Source organism: Osmerus mordax, chromosome 3, assembly GCF_038355195.1.
Source record: "Osmerus mordax isolate fOsmMor3 chromosome 3, fOsmMor3.pri, whole genome shotgun sequence".
NCBI lineage: Eukaryota > Metazoa > Chordata > Actinopteri > Osmeriformes > Osmeridae > Osmerus > Osmerus mordax.
This window is the reverse complement of record NC_090052.1, coordinates 245,482-260,136: the sequence shown is the minus strand read 5'-3', so window position 1 is coordinate 260,136 and position 14,655 is coordinate 245,482. Positions and strand designations below refer to the sequence as shown.

At 51.7% G+C, this 14,655-nt stretch overlaps 1 protein-coding gene across 1 annotated transcript in view; it reads left to right on the top strand.

Moving 5' to 3' along the window:
- Window positions 1-14,655, top strand: part of bptf (bromodomain PHD finger transcription factor) — a 36,584-nt gene that overhangs the window by 7,114 nt on the left and 14,815 nt on the right. The window contains exons 10-19 of the mRNA XM_067231100.1: window positions 316-451; window positions 928-1,143; window positions 1,398-2,901; window positions 4,590-4,714; window positions 4,864-4,992; window positions 5,368-5,518; window positions 5,660-5,747; window positions 10,084-10,270; window positions 11,131-11,229; window positions 12,740-12,933. Of these exons, the coding sequence (XP_067087201.1) occupies window positions 316-451; window positions 928-1,143; window positions 1,398-2,901; window positions 4,590-4,714; window positions 4,864-4,992; window positions 5,368-5,518; window positions 5,660-5,747; window positions 10,084-10,270; window positions 11,131-11,229; window positions 12,740-12,933 (2,829 nt within the window). The remainder of the gene's footprint in view (window positions 1-315; window positions 452-927; window positions 1,144-1,397; window positions 2,902-4,589; window positions 4,715-4,863; window positions 4,993-5,367; window positions 5,519-5,659; window positions 5,748-10,083; window positions 10,271-11,130; window positions 11,230-12,739; window positions 12,934-14,655) is intronic.

Sequence of the window (14,655 nt, the reverse complement as noted above, 5' to 3'; positions counted from 1 at the left end):
ACCAGGTACCACACACACACAAACACCAGGTACCACACACACACAAACACCAGGTACCACACACACACAAACACCAGGTACCACACACACACACACACAAACACCAGGTACCACACACACACACACAAACACCAGGTACCACACACACACACACAAACACCAGGTACCACACACACAAACACCAGGTACCACACACAAACACCAGGTACCACCGACACGAACACACACACACACAACAGGTACCACAAACACCAGGTACCACACACACACTCAGACACCTGTCCTCTGACCCTAACCCTGCGCTGTGTGTCCCAGGTGTGGAAGCAGAAGGGTGAAGAGTACAGGGTGACGGGCTACGGGGGGTGGTGCTGGGTCAGCAGAACCCATGTGCCTCGCTTCCTGCCCCGGTTACCTGGCAACACCAACGTCCACTACCGATCTGCCTTGCAGGGTAACTACGCACTACATAATACAGATTATATTTGTGTGGAGGATACTTTTATCCAAGCAATGTAGGGTGGATTTGAACCAGCAACCTCTTAAATTGCAGTCAGAAGCTCTACCACTACACCTATTTGCGGCTCAGGCTGCAAACTGGATTAGAGGCTACAGCGGCGTTAGAGGTTGCAGCGGCGTTAGAGGTTGCAGCGGCGTTAGAGGTTGCAGCGGCGTTAGAGGCTGCAGCGGCGTTAGAGGCTGCAGCGGCGTTAGAGGCTGCAGCGGCGTTAGAGGCTGCTGCGGCGTTAGAGGCTGCAGCGGCGTTAGAGGCTGCAGCGGCGTTAGAGGCTGCAGCGGCGTTAGAGGCTGCAGCGGCGTTAGAGGCTGCAGCGGCGTTAGAGGCTGAGGCTTTTGAAGGATTAGAGGCTGAGCCCGCCCATGGCTAATGCCTACCTGTGTTGAAGTGCAGATTTATGTTTTTTGTTCCAGCCTCAACCCCGGCTCCAGCCTCTTCCTGCCCTTCAGAGAAGGATGGACAGAGCAGGACGGAGGAGAAGGATGGACAGAGCAGGACGGAGGAGAAGGATGGACAGAGCAGGATGGAGGAGAAGGATGGACAGAGCAGGACGGAGGAGAAGGATGGACAGAGCAGGACGGAGAAGATGGAGGATGACCCAGTAGACACTTGTCCTGATGAGCCGAAAGGTGACTGTTACTACGGCTAATACAGTTACTGATGTTTGATACTGACATTACTGTGTCAGGTAATCACTTTGATATTACTGTTATTATGATCTAATATCCTCAGTATTACTGTGATATTATGATGTAATAACCTCAGTCTTTCTGTGATATTATGATGTAATAACCTCAGTCTTTCTGTGATATTATGATGTAATAACCTCAGTCTTTCTGTGATATTATGATGTAATAATCTCAGTATTACTGTCTTATTACAGGTGAACCACATGGCATAGGACCCTCCCACCAGGCTGTGAAGGAGGAGCCTAGCGATGATCAGGTGACCAACATGGAGGTGGAGTCTGGGGCCCAGAGAGACTCCAGACCAGGGGAGTGTAGACCAAGCTGCCCGCCAGGCTCGCGTCCCGGCAGCTACGACCTGGTGAACGTGAGCGAGGGCCTGCAGCTGAGGACGGCCTACAGGAAGAAGGTGAAGTCCTCCCGCCTGGACGGCCTTCTGGAGCGCAGGGTCAAGCAGTTCACCCTGGAGGAGAGGCAGAGGCTGGAGAGGCTGAAGATGTCCTACACCCAGCCCAGGACCTCAACCCTCTCCCTGGACACCCAGCCCAGGACCTCAGCCTCTTCCCAGGCTATGGGGTCACTCCAAGCAGTACCGATGGCACGAGACGAGGTGGTCAAATGGCTGGAGTTTGACCAGGAGAAGATGGCCGATGACCAGAAGATTTCAGGAGAGACAGACACCCTGGATGTGCGGTTAGGCTCCGCCCAGCCCACTGCTAAAGGACCGATGGGGGAGCTGAGAGGAGGAGCCACTGGGACAGCCAATCATGTCCATGGGAATGGAGAGTCCCAGAGGTGCTTGGCAGCAGAGCGGACGGCGTCTGGAGCAGAGAGGACCGCTGTGCCCTGCCAGACAGGAGACAGCGGACTGAGAAAAAGCCAGGTGAACGGGGGGGGTGGGACCAGCAGCCTACAGGCAGGTGACGGAGCCCAGCCTGGCCTGGGGGCGGGGCCAGGAGAGGGGGCGGGGCCTGTCCCATCCCTGATGAATGGCGGCCATCAGGACAGCCTTAAGATCAGCAATCCTACACTTCCCAGCAGCCCTGCGGTGGTGGCCGGGGCTAGAGACCAGAGAAGCCCTGCGGGTGACCCGCCCCCGGCTAAGGTCCCCAGACTGGACCCCTACACAGAAGCCGTGATGAACCGCACAGATGGTGCCGTGCTTCCCCGAGAGACGGGAGGGACCTCGTCCAGCAAGGCCCTTCCCAGCGAGGACTCGGCAGAGAGTAGGCGGGCGGGACGGCAGCTCAGCTCCTCAGCTGTGTCGACACAGGCTAGGCCTCTGCGGCCAGCCCTGCCCTCCCTCACCTTCTCCCCCCAGAACATGGTCCCTCACCTCCACTCCCCTGCCCTGGGGGGCGTCTCCCAGGAGACCAGAGCCATCGCCACGGCTAGCGTCTCACGGGGCGGAGCGGGGAGCTCCATGTCGGTCTCCAGGGAGTACTCCACCAGGGGACGGGTGTGTCTGCTCCGCCCTGCCCGCGGCCGCAGGGCCCGCTCGGGCATCGCCTTGCCCTCCTACCGCAAGTTTGTGACCAAGAGCAGTCAGAAGAGCATCTTCGTCCTGCCGAGCGACGAGCTGCGGCGTCTGGCTCGCAAGGCGGGCGTCAGAGAGGTGCCCGTCTTCAACTACAGCGCCAAGCCAGCGCTGGACGTCTGGCCCTACCCCTCCCCCAGACCCCCCTTCAGCATCACCTGGAGGTGAGGGTTCTGCTTCAGAAGGATACCTGTGTTATGTACCTGTGTTAAACTTAGATAACGTGGTTACGTACCTGTGTTAAACTTGGACAACGTGGTTAGATAAGTTAGTAAAACCATGGGTAGGTAGACTAGTTGAGATAGATGGGCAATAGACCATCCCCATTAGGGTTGTCACGGTACCAACATTTCAGTAGTGGTACCAATACCATTTCAATACCAAAGCAAAAAACGGGTTACTGAACAAAACTCATTTGTTGACAATCACTTCAGTCAACAGTCACCTACAATATTTAAGGCTGTACTGATGACAACAACAGAACTTTACTGTGTGCACCTGCCCACCATTGTAAATTCCTTGTTTGTGAACACAAAACTTAATGCTGATTCTGATGAATACAATCACTATGCATGTAGGCCTAAAGGCAAATGTATGTGGACTGAGTGTAGACATTAAGTGAACTCTGCAGAGGACTTAAAGATCATTTGTAGAGCTCAAAAATATAAATCTTGACTTGAACATAATTTATAAGAAGTATAAAGAGTGGATTCAACACGCTTCATGGGGCTCTTTACATTTTGGTCACGCTACAAGATAGGGGTGGGCGGTATACCGGTATGAACGCGAATACCGGTATTGCGTTGTGCCATGATATGGATTTTGCCATAACATGGATATCATGATATATTAATAAATGTATTAAGTAAAGTGTCTCTGTTTTGTATAAAATATAAGAAAAAGTGATACAGCCTAGTGGGCTAGTTCAAATGTGTATCTTTTACAAAAAAGAAACATGCAGCATGGACGCTGCACGCATTGTGCCAGCCAATGAAAGTCAACAAACAAGCTAGCGCAACTCAAGAGGAAGCAAACATTCATTGGAGTAAAGTGCTTTTGTTGGCAAGTGTAAGCAAGTGTTAAGGATGTCTGAAAATAACGCCAGTGGGGTTGATTTGCTGGACGAAGAAGAATTGGTATAAAAAGGGGGCCTCTTCCGTCGTTTGGAAATTGTTTGGTTTCAAGTTATCCGACATCGACCAACAAAAAACAGTAGCCTACTCTGTAAGTTGTCGTTGAATTGTACTAGCCAAAGGTGGAAACACTAGCAATCTTTTTCACCACCTGAAAGCCGTGCATGTGTGCGAAAATGAATCTACCAGAATGTGTTTAACAAATCCAATGCCAGGTTGGTTAGAATTGTGAAATGTTTATTGTAGGCCAACAGAATCGAGTATTCAGCCATGTAATAATTGTTAATAGCTAGAGCTAACTCACTACAAATATTTAACAGAGTTTTCTTAAATCCGATAAACGTAGGCTACTGTTGAACGTGTAGGCTACTGAGAAGTCGCTCTTCCGTGGCAATTAAACACTGCAAAATTTGGAAAATTCGATTCATGCGGCACACCGGAGTTACCCAATCCAAATCCATCCGAGTGCGGTAGATTAGCCGCTGCAGTGTGGATTGCATTGTCATGACATTTTAAGAATAACTAATATATCGTGATATATACCGATACCGTCAGTGCTTATGAATTATACCGTGATAATCATTTTAGGCCATACCGCCCAGCCCTACGAACAAAATATAAATGTACATGCCAAACTCCTGAACACAAAGCCCTGGTTTTTGTTCCTTCATCAGGTAGTTGGATGTTAGTTACATATAACCTCCTGTGCTGCCTTGCAGGTACCGTCTCCAGACTGTACGTTCCTTAGCAGGGGTCAGCCTGCTACTGCGGTTGCTGTGGGCATGTCTCCGCTGGGATGATATGGCCGTCAAGCCTTCCTCCACTGCAGGCACCTCCAGGAAAGGTGAGGAGTAAGGAGCGTAGTGGCTACCTCTGTTTTTCACCAGCTGCTTCCCTGCTCGTCTTTCTCACCGCTGCCTCCCTCTTCTCCACCTCTCCCCTCATCCTTTCCCCTCCCTCTCTCCCCTCATCCCTTCCCTCTGTCTGGCTCAGAGACCACGGACACTGAGAGCACCACGACAGAGATCATTAAGCGCCGGGACGTTGGCCCCTACGGTATTCGCTCTGAGTTCTGCATCCGGAAGATCGTCTGCCCTCTGGGTGTCCCTGACGCTCCTAAAGGTATCTCTTAGTCCTAGGTCCTAGTCCTAACCCCAGCACCCAAAGCTAGGTCTTAGCCCTAACCCCAGCACCCAGTTCTAGATCCTAGCCCCAGCACCCAGTGCTAGGTCCTAGCCGTAGCCCTAACCCCAGTGCTAGGTCCTAGCCCTAACCCCAGCACCCAGTGCTTGGTCCTAGCCCTAACGCCAGCACCCAGTGCTTGGTCCTAGCCCTAACGCCAGCACCCTGTGCTAGGTCCTAGCCCTAAACCCAGTGCTAGGTTCTAGCCCTAGATCATAACGCAAACCCCAGAACAGGGGGAACAAGGCCAAGTCCTAGACCCAAGCCTTTGGTCTTAGCCCTAGGTGTTAATTTTGCTGGTACTGCCTCTCCCAGACACACCGACCCCCCAGCGCAAGGGGCTCCGCTCCAGCGCCCTGCGCCCCAGAAAGGCCACCCCCACCAAGCAGACGGGCCCTGTTGTCATGGAGACCTGGGTGGCGGAGGAGGAGTTGGAGCTGTGGGAGATCAGGGCCTTCTCAGAAAGGTGAGTACTTCCTGTTCTGAGCCTGGCCTGGGGAGGTGACACACTTCCTGTTCTGAGCCTGGGGAGGTGACACACTTCCTGTTCTGAGCCTGGGGAGGTGACCCACTTCCTGTTTGAACCACCTGCGGTGCTGCTCCTCAGGGTGGAGAAGGACCGTCCGCACACATCAGAGGAGGTGAAGGCTGAACTGGAGATGCAGCTTAAACAGCAGAGGCTGGCGGCTCAACAGGTAGAACTCTCTCCTTAACCCTAACCATGTAGACTCTCTTTATGTAGACTCTCTATAGGTAGATTGTGTACAGGTAGAACTCTACAGGTAGACTCTACAGGTAGGATTGTATACAGGTAGAACTCTACAGGTAGAACTCTACAGGTAGGTAGGGCTGTAACTCCCCAAATGCCCCAGAGGTAGCAAGTAGAGATGCTCCGATCAGGTTTTTTGGTGCCAATCACTGAAATCAGTATCTGCCGATCCGATAATACCGATCACGGTGTCGATTGAAGCATTCTATTTATTGTGTAGCATTATTTATGAAATTAATTATTCTTAACAACATTGGTATTGTATTTTAAGTATTTAACCCTTGTGTTATCTTCGGGTCATTCTGACCCATCAGTCATTGTGACCCACCGTCGTATTGCGGCAACTTTAACGCATACAAAAACAAAGTGAAGCATTTTCTTTTAACCGTTGGGCTGTCTCAGACCCCCCACATTGCAATGGTTAAAAGAAAATTATTTTTATTTGTTTTTGTATTGGGTAAAATTGGGTAAACACAACGATGGTTCGTTATGAACCTTTGGGTCATGTGACCCGAAGGCAGCACGAGGGTTAAATTACGAGACGAGAGAGTATCATGAATTGACAACCATCCGTTCCGATCCATTGCAGGGAACGTGCAACATTCCAGTGTAGAAGCTCTCTTGCTTACTATAAAATGTGTAAATAATAATAAATATTAAAATAATAATAAAAATATAAATCTGTAAATAAAAATCACAACAATAGAATCACATGTGCAACATTCCACTCTCTAGAGGCTCTCAAGAGAACTTGGAGCTTATACAGTAGCTTTCCTGTGGAAAAATAATACAAACATAAACAGGCTATAGCCAAATATATATGTTTCAAGTCAGTCAGTTTCAAGTCAATTTGTCTGCATTTAGGAGGAGATAAGACAGAATAAAGATAAAACGTGCACAGGAAGTCAGCAATAAAAAATAAAAAAACATGTATATATATCTGTATAGTGTCTCACTCACTCTCACATCCTTTACTCACTCTCACTTCACTCACTTCACGCACGTACTCACTCGGAGAGGGGGTATAAAAAAACGATAATGGGAATATCGGCCAATATGGATCGGCGCCGATCAGATCGGAGCATCCCTAGTAGCAAGGGTCTTTTCTGCTCTGACTAATAGCGACTTATTTGTAAATGTGCATTCTGCATTCACTCTCCTCATTGGCTAAGACCCTAAAGGTTCTGACCCCTCACACCTTCCCCTCACACCTTCCCCTCACACCTTCCCCTCACACCCTCCTCTCACACCCTCCTCTCACACCTTCCCCTCACACCTTCCCCTCACACCCTCCTCTCACACCCTCCTCTCACACCCTCCCCTCACACCTTCCCCTCACACCTTCCCTTCACACCTTCCCCTCACACCCTCCCCTCACACCTTCCCCTCACACCTTCCCTTCACACCTTCCTCTCACACCCTCCCCTCACACCTTCCCCTCACACCTTCCCCTCACACCCTCCTCTCACACCCTCCTCTCACACCTTCCCCTCACACCTTCCCCTCACACCCTCCTCTCACACCTTCCCCTCACACCTTCCTCTGACACCCTCCCCTCACACCTTCCCCTCACACCTTCCCTTCACACCTTCCCCTCACACCTTCCCCTCACACCTTCCTCTGACACTCTCCCCTCACACCTTCCCCTCACACCTTCCCTTCACACCTTCCCCTCACACCCTCCCCTCACACCTTCCTCTGACACCTTCCCCTCACACCTTCCCCTCACACCTTCCTCTGACACCTTGCTCTCACACCTTCCCTTCACACCTTCCCCTCACACCTTCCCCTCACACCCTCCCCTCACACCTTCCCCTCACACCTTCCCTTCACACCTTCCTCTCACACCCTCCCCTCACACCTTCCCCTCACACCTTCCCCTCACACCCTCCTCTCACACCCTCCCCTCACACCTTCCCCTCACACCTTCCCCTCACACCTTCCTCTCACACCTTCCCCTCACACCTTCCCTTCACACCTTCCTCTCACACCTTCCTCTCACACCCTCCCCTCACACCCTCCCCTCACACCTTCCCCTCACACCTTCCCCTCACACCCTCCTCTCACACCTTCCTCTCACACCTTCCTCTCACACCCTCCCCTCACACCTTCCCCTCACACCTTCCTCTCACACCCTCCCCTCACACCTTCCCCTCACACCTTCCCCTCACACCCTCCTCTCACACCCTCCCCTCACACCCTCCCCTCACACCTTCCCCTCACACCTTCCCCTCACACCCTCCCCTCACACCTTCCTCTGACACCCTCCCCTCACACCTTCCCCTCACACCTTCCCCTCACACCTTCCCCTCACACCTTCCCCTCACACCTTCCCTTCACACCTTCCTCTCACACCTTCCTCTCACACCCTCCCCTCACACCTTCCCCTCACACCTTCCTCTCACACCCTCCCCTCACACCTTCCCCTCACACCTTCCCCTCACACCCTCCTCTCACACCCTCCCCTCACACCCTCCCCTCACACCTTCCCCTCACACCTTCCCCTCACACCCTCCCCTCACACCTTCCTCTGACACCCTCCCCTCACACCTTCCCCTCACACCTTCCCCTCACACCTTCCCCTCACACCCTCCCCTCACACCCTCCCCTCACACCCTCCCCTCACACCCTCCCCTCACACCCTCCCCTCACACCCTCCCCTCACACCCTCCCCTCACACCTTCCCCTCACACCTTCCCCTCACACCTTCCCCTCACACCTTCCCCTCACACCCTCCCCTCACACCTTCCCCTCACACCTTCCTCTCACACCCTCCCCTCACACCTTCCTCTCACACCTTCCCCTCACACCCTTCCTCTCACACCCTTCCCTCACACCTTCCCCTCACACCTTCCCCTCACACCTTCCCCTCACACCTTCCTCTGACACCTTCCCCTCACACCTTCCCCTCACACCTTCCTCTGACACCTTCCCCTCACACCTTCCCCTCACACCTTCCCCTCACACCTTCCTCTCACACCTTCCCCTCACACCTTCCTCTCACACCCTCCCCTCACACCTTCCCCTCACACCTTCCCCTCACACCTTCCTCTGACACCTTGCTCTCACACCTTCCCCTCACACCTTCCTCTCACACCTTCCCCTCACACCTTCCCCTCACACCTTCCTCTGACACCTTCCCCTCACACCTTCCCCTCACACCTTCCCCTCACACCTTCCTCTCACACCTTCCCCTCACACCTTCCTCTCACACCCTCCCCTCACACCTTCCCCTCACACCTTCCCCTCACACCTTCCTCTGACACCTTGCTCTCACACCTTCCCCTCACACCTTCCTCTCACACCTTCCCCTCACACCTTCCCCTCACACCTTCCCCTCACACCTTCCTCTGACACCTTGCTCTCACACCTTCCCCTCACACCCTCCTCTCACACCTTCCCCTCACACCTTCCTCTCACACCTTCCCCTCACACCTTCCTCTCACACCTTCCCCTCACACCTTCCCCTCACACCTTCCCCTCACACCTTCCCCTCACACCTTCCCCTCACACCTTCCTCTCACACCCTCCCCTCACACCTTCCTCTCACACCCTCCCCTCACACCTTCCCCTCACACCTTCCCCTCACACCTTCCCCTCACACCTTCCTCTCACACCTTCCTCTCACACCTTCCTCTCACACCTTCCTCTCACACCCTCCCCTCACACCTTCCTCTCACACCTTCCTCTCACACCTTCCCCTCACACCTTCCTCTCACACCTTCCCCTCACACCTTCCTCTCACACCTTCCCCTCACACCTTCCTCTCACACCCTCCCCTCACACCTTCCTCTCACACCCTCCCCTCACACCTTCCTCTCACACCTTCCCCTCACACCTTCCTCTCACACCTTCCCCTCACACCTTCCTCTCACACCTTCCCCTCACACCTTCCTCTCACACCTTCCCCTCACACCTTCCTCTCACACCTTCCCCTCACACCTTCCCCTCACACCCTCCCCTCACACCTTCCTCTCACACCTTCCTCTCACACCTTCCTCTCACACCTTCCCCTCACACCTTCCTCTGACACCTTGCTCTCACACCTTCCTCTCACACCTTCCCCTCACACCTTCCTCTCACACCCTCCCCTCACACCTTCCTCTCACACCCTCCCCTCACACCTTCCTCTCACACCTTCCCCTCACACCTTCCCCTCACACCTTCCCCTCACACCTTCCTCTCACACGACCGGCTGGTTCACACTGTGCTGGAAAACTGAAACAGCTCTGACCTCTAACCTGTGACCCTCTGTGTTGCAGAAGCGTTTAGAGCAGCAGAGGTATGGCTCCTCTGTCTCCTCCTCCACCCCTGGGGGTCAGAGATTCATGGGGGGGTCATCAGCACCCCCCAGCTCCAGGCTGGCCACGCCCCCCTCCCCCCAGCCCTCCAGGAACTTCCAGCAGAGTTTTGCTTCCTGGGTGTCAGAGGGGCACAGCAGCACTCCGGGTGAGGATCGGCAGGGCGGGTACAGCTCTGTGTGTGCGTGTGCGAGACATGTGGTTAGCATGGGTATAGCTGGTGTTTAGCATGGGTATAGCTGGTGGTTAGCATGGGTATAGCTGGTGGTTAGCATGGGTATAGCTGGGGGTTAGCATGGGTATAGCTGGTGGTTAGCATGGGTATAGCTGGTGGTTAGCATGGGTATAGCTGGTGGTTAGCATGGGTATAGCTGGTGGTTAGCATGGGTATAGCTGGGGGTTAGCATGGGTATAGCTGGGGGTTAGCATGGGTATAGCTGGTGGTTAGCATGGGTATAGCTGGGGGTTAGCATGGGTATAGCTGGTGGTTAGCATGGGTATAGCTGGGGGTTAGCATGGGTATAGCTGGGGGTTAGCATGGGTATAGCTCGGGGTTAGCATGGGTATAGCTGGGGGTTAGCATGGGTATAGCTGGGGGTTAGCATGGGTATAGCATTTGACTGCATGTCTAGAGGTCCCAGATTCCTCCTCTGTACGTTGCTTTTGATAAATACGTGCACAGCAGCTCTATAAAGTAGGGGTGGGAATCTTTTGGTACCTCACGATACAATTCGAATAGATTCTTGGGGTCACGATTCGATTACAAATCTATTCACGATTTTTCCAAGAAAAAAATAAAATTAAAAAAAATAAATATATATATATATATACCCCTACTATAAATACATGCAATTTACAATGTATCATTTTACATTAATCAGAGCATGCATGGCTGCATGGAAACATGAATATTAGTGGAATATTAATTTTCACTTCATTAGCCATGTAAACGGCTAAGTCGAAATATTGTATTTTTTCGGAACTTGAATATTTAGTGTGTGTTCTCAGATGGGGCCCAGCAGAAGACTCCCTCTACCCTGCGCACCTACAGCACCCGCCACCCCACCACCACCTTCTCACCCCGGCCCTCCACCCTGGACAACACAGGTAACCTGTCTGCCTGGATACCTGTCTGTCTACACGTCGGTCGGTCTACCTGCTTGTCTCTCCACCTAATTGTCTACCTTGCTGTCCGTCTGTCTGCCAGTCTGTCTGTACCTGTCTGCATGTCTGTCTGTACCTGTCTGTACCTGTCTGTCTGTACCTGTCTGTCTGTGCATGTCTGTCTGTATCTGTCTGTCTGTCAGCCTGTGTCTCTGCCTGCCTGTCTGTACCTGTCTGTCTGTACCTGTCTGCCGGTCTGTATACTTGTCTGTCACCTAGGGGTGGACGGTATAGAAATATCCCGGTATGAATTTGGCCTATGATATGGTTTTTGACTATACCGTGCTAACCATGGTAGAGCCTTCCAGAAATAAGATTTGTTACAGCCACATTCACACCAGGCTTTAATACAAATATCGCAATCAATCTATGCAAACATTGCAAGCAGTCGTCCGCATCCTCATAACCAGTTTTGCAGTGTTGCAGTAGAGCATAGTTTTTGGGCTTTGTCGCTCAGTTTTATATGACACAACTTCCAACGTATACAGTAGGGATGTGCATCTCCATCACTGAGGACGATGCGATACACATCTTGATGCACTGCCAACGATCCAATACATTAAAGATGCATAAAAGCAACTACTAATGCGATACGATTCACCCCTATTTTGATGCAGTGCGATTCGACACAATGCGATTCAACGAGAGTTGAAAGAATATGATGCTATGCAATTTAATATGGTACATAATGATTTATTTCTTTGTCAGACAGCAAATCATCAATTAACTAAAAAAGTGAACATTTTACTTCACATATTAAACAAATTCTCTGACAAAAGATAAAATAAAATCAGGCCGGAATGTAAAAAAGGTAAACTATTCTTGTTAGGGGTACCGGTGGAGCTAGAGTGGCTAGCCATAGCTACGTCTCCACACAAATACCATTTAGCCTCTTCAGGTGAGTAGGCTACCTAAATTAGCGTGCTGCCTGTGTACTTTATAGCAGCACGATATACGTATCTTGCCAATTGCTTGAGTCTTGTCAAATTGCCCATCTTTCTTGGAAAATCTGAAGTGTTGCCAAACCTTGGATTTATTGCATTTCGTAAGAACGTTTAACTCTTCCTCCGCCATGATAACACTCGCCCGAACACGCCTCCAACTCGCATGAAACTAATCTGAGAGACTTGCCGAGAATCGGCCACTGACAGCAGTGGAGATGAGAGCGCGCTTAAGAAACATTTAGAGAGGAGGAATCTATCTAAATATAAAATTATTGGTCACAAATCATGGTCACATTTCTAAATACTAAAGGTGTTCACATACACATAATTCTATATAAATACATCGGATTATACCGATGGAAAGATGTTAAAAACGATGCATCCTGATTTCAGCCACATTGTATCCGGTGCACACTGTTTAGATCCGGGCCATCGCATCGTGAGCTTTTGAAATAAAATTTAAAACTGTCAGTCCACCTGTCTTACCTGTCCTCTGGCCCCTCCTCCAGACCAGAGTCATGTGACCCAGCGAGGCCAGTCTGCCTCCAGCCCTGCCTCGGCACCCACAGTGGGGGTCCCTGCGCCCCCTGCAACGGTCCCGGCCCCCAGTTCAGCGGCCCCAGACCCCCAGAGCCCCCGCCCCCAGCAGGGCCAGGTCAAGCTCACCCTGGCTCAGCTAACACAGCTTACGCAGGGTGCTCAGGTGAGTGGGTCCTGACCTCCGCACTCTAACTGTCCAATCCCCCAGACTATTGGTCAACCGGTCAAAACAGCTTCTTCAAATAATTTGTTAATGGTGTGAGGCAGTACTGTTAGCACTATGTCATGCTGTGTGAGGCAGTATGGTTAGCACTGTCCTGCTGTGTGAGGCAGTATGGTTAGCACTATGTCATGCTGTGTGAGGCAGTATGGTTAGCACTATGTCATGCTGTGTGAGGCAGTATGGTTAGCACTATGTCATGCTGTGTGAGGCAGTATGGTAAGCACTATGTCATGCTGTGTGAGGCAGTATGGTTAGCACTGTCCTGCTGTGTGAGGCAGTATGGTTAGCACTATGTCATGCTGTGTGAGGCAGTATGGTTAGCACTATGTCATGCTGTGTGAGGCAGTATGGTTAGCACTATGTCCTGCTGTGTGAGGCAGTATGGTTAGCACTATGTCATGCTGTGTGAGGCAGTATGGTTAGCACTATGTCATGCTGTGTGAGGCAGTATGGTAAGCACTATGTCATGCTGTGTGAGGCAGTATGGTTAGCACTATGTCATGCTGTGTGAGGCAGTATGGTAAGCACTATGTCATGCTGTGTGAGGCAGTATGGTTAGCACTATGTCATGCTGTGTGAGGCAGTATGGTTAGCACTGTGTCCTGCTGTGTGAGGCAGTATGGTTAGCACTGTCCTGCTGTGTGAGGCAGTATGGTAAGCACTATGTCATGCTGTGTGAGGCAGTATGGTTAGCACTATGTCCTGCTGTGTGAGGCAGTATGGTTAGCACTATGTCATGCTGTGTGAGGCAGTATGGTTAGCACTATGTCATGCTGTGTGAGGCAGTATGGTTAGCACTGTCCTGCTGTGTGAGGCAGTATGGTTAGCACTGTGTCCTGCTGTGTGAGGCAGTATGGTAAGCACTATGTCATGCTGTGTGAGGCAGTATGGTTAGCACTATGTCATGCTGTGTGAGGCAGTATGGTTAGCACTATGTCCTGCTGTGTGAGGCAGTATGGTTAGCACTGTCCTGCTGTGTGAGGCAGTATGGTTAGCACTGTGTCCTGCTGTGTGAGGCAGTATGGTTAGCACTGTGTCCTGCTGTGTGAGGCAGTATGGTTAGCACTGTCCTGCTGTGTGAGGCAGTATGGTTAGCACTGTGTCCTGCTGTGTGAGGCAGTATGGTTAGCACTATGTCATGCTGTGTGAGGCAGTATGGTTAGCACTATGTCCTGCTGTGTGAGGCAGTATGGTTAGCACTGTGTCCTGCTGTGTGAGGCAGTATGGTTAGCACTATGTCATGCTGTGTGAGGCAGTATGGTTAGCACTATGTCATGCTGTGTGAGGCAGTATGGTTAGCACTATGTCATGCTGTGTGAGGCAGTATGGTTAGCACTGTCCTGCTGTGTGAGGCAGTATGGTTAGCACTGTGTCCTGCTGTGTGAGGCAGTATGGTTAGCACTGTCCTGCTGTGTGAGGCAGTATGGTTAGCACTGTGTCCTGCTGTTTGAGGCAGTACTGTTAGCACTGTGTCCTGCTGTGTGAGGCAGTATGGTTAGCACTGTCCTGCTGTTTGAGGCAGTATGGTTAGCACTGTCCTGCTGTTTGAGGCAGTACTGTTAGCACTGTGTCCTGCTGTGTGAGGCAGTATGGTTAGCACTGTCCTGCTGTGTGAGGCAGTATGGTTAGCACTGTCCTGCTGTGTGAGGCAGTATGGTTAGC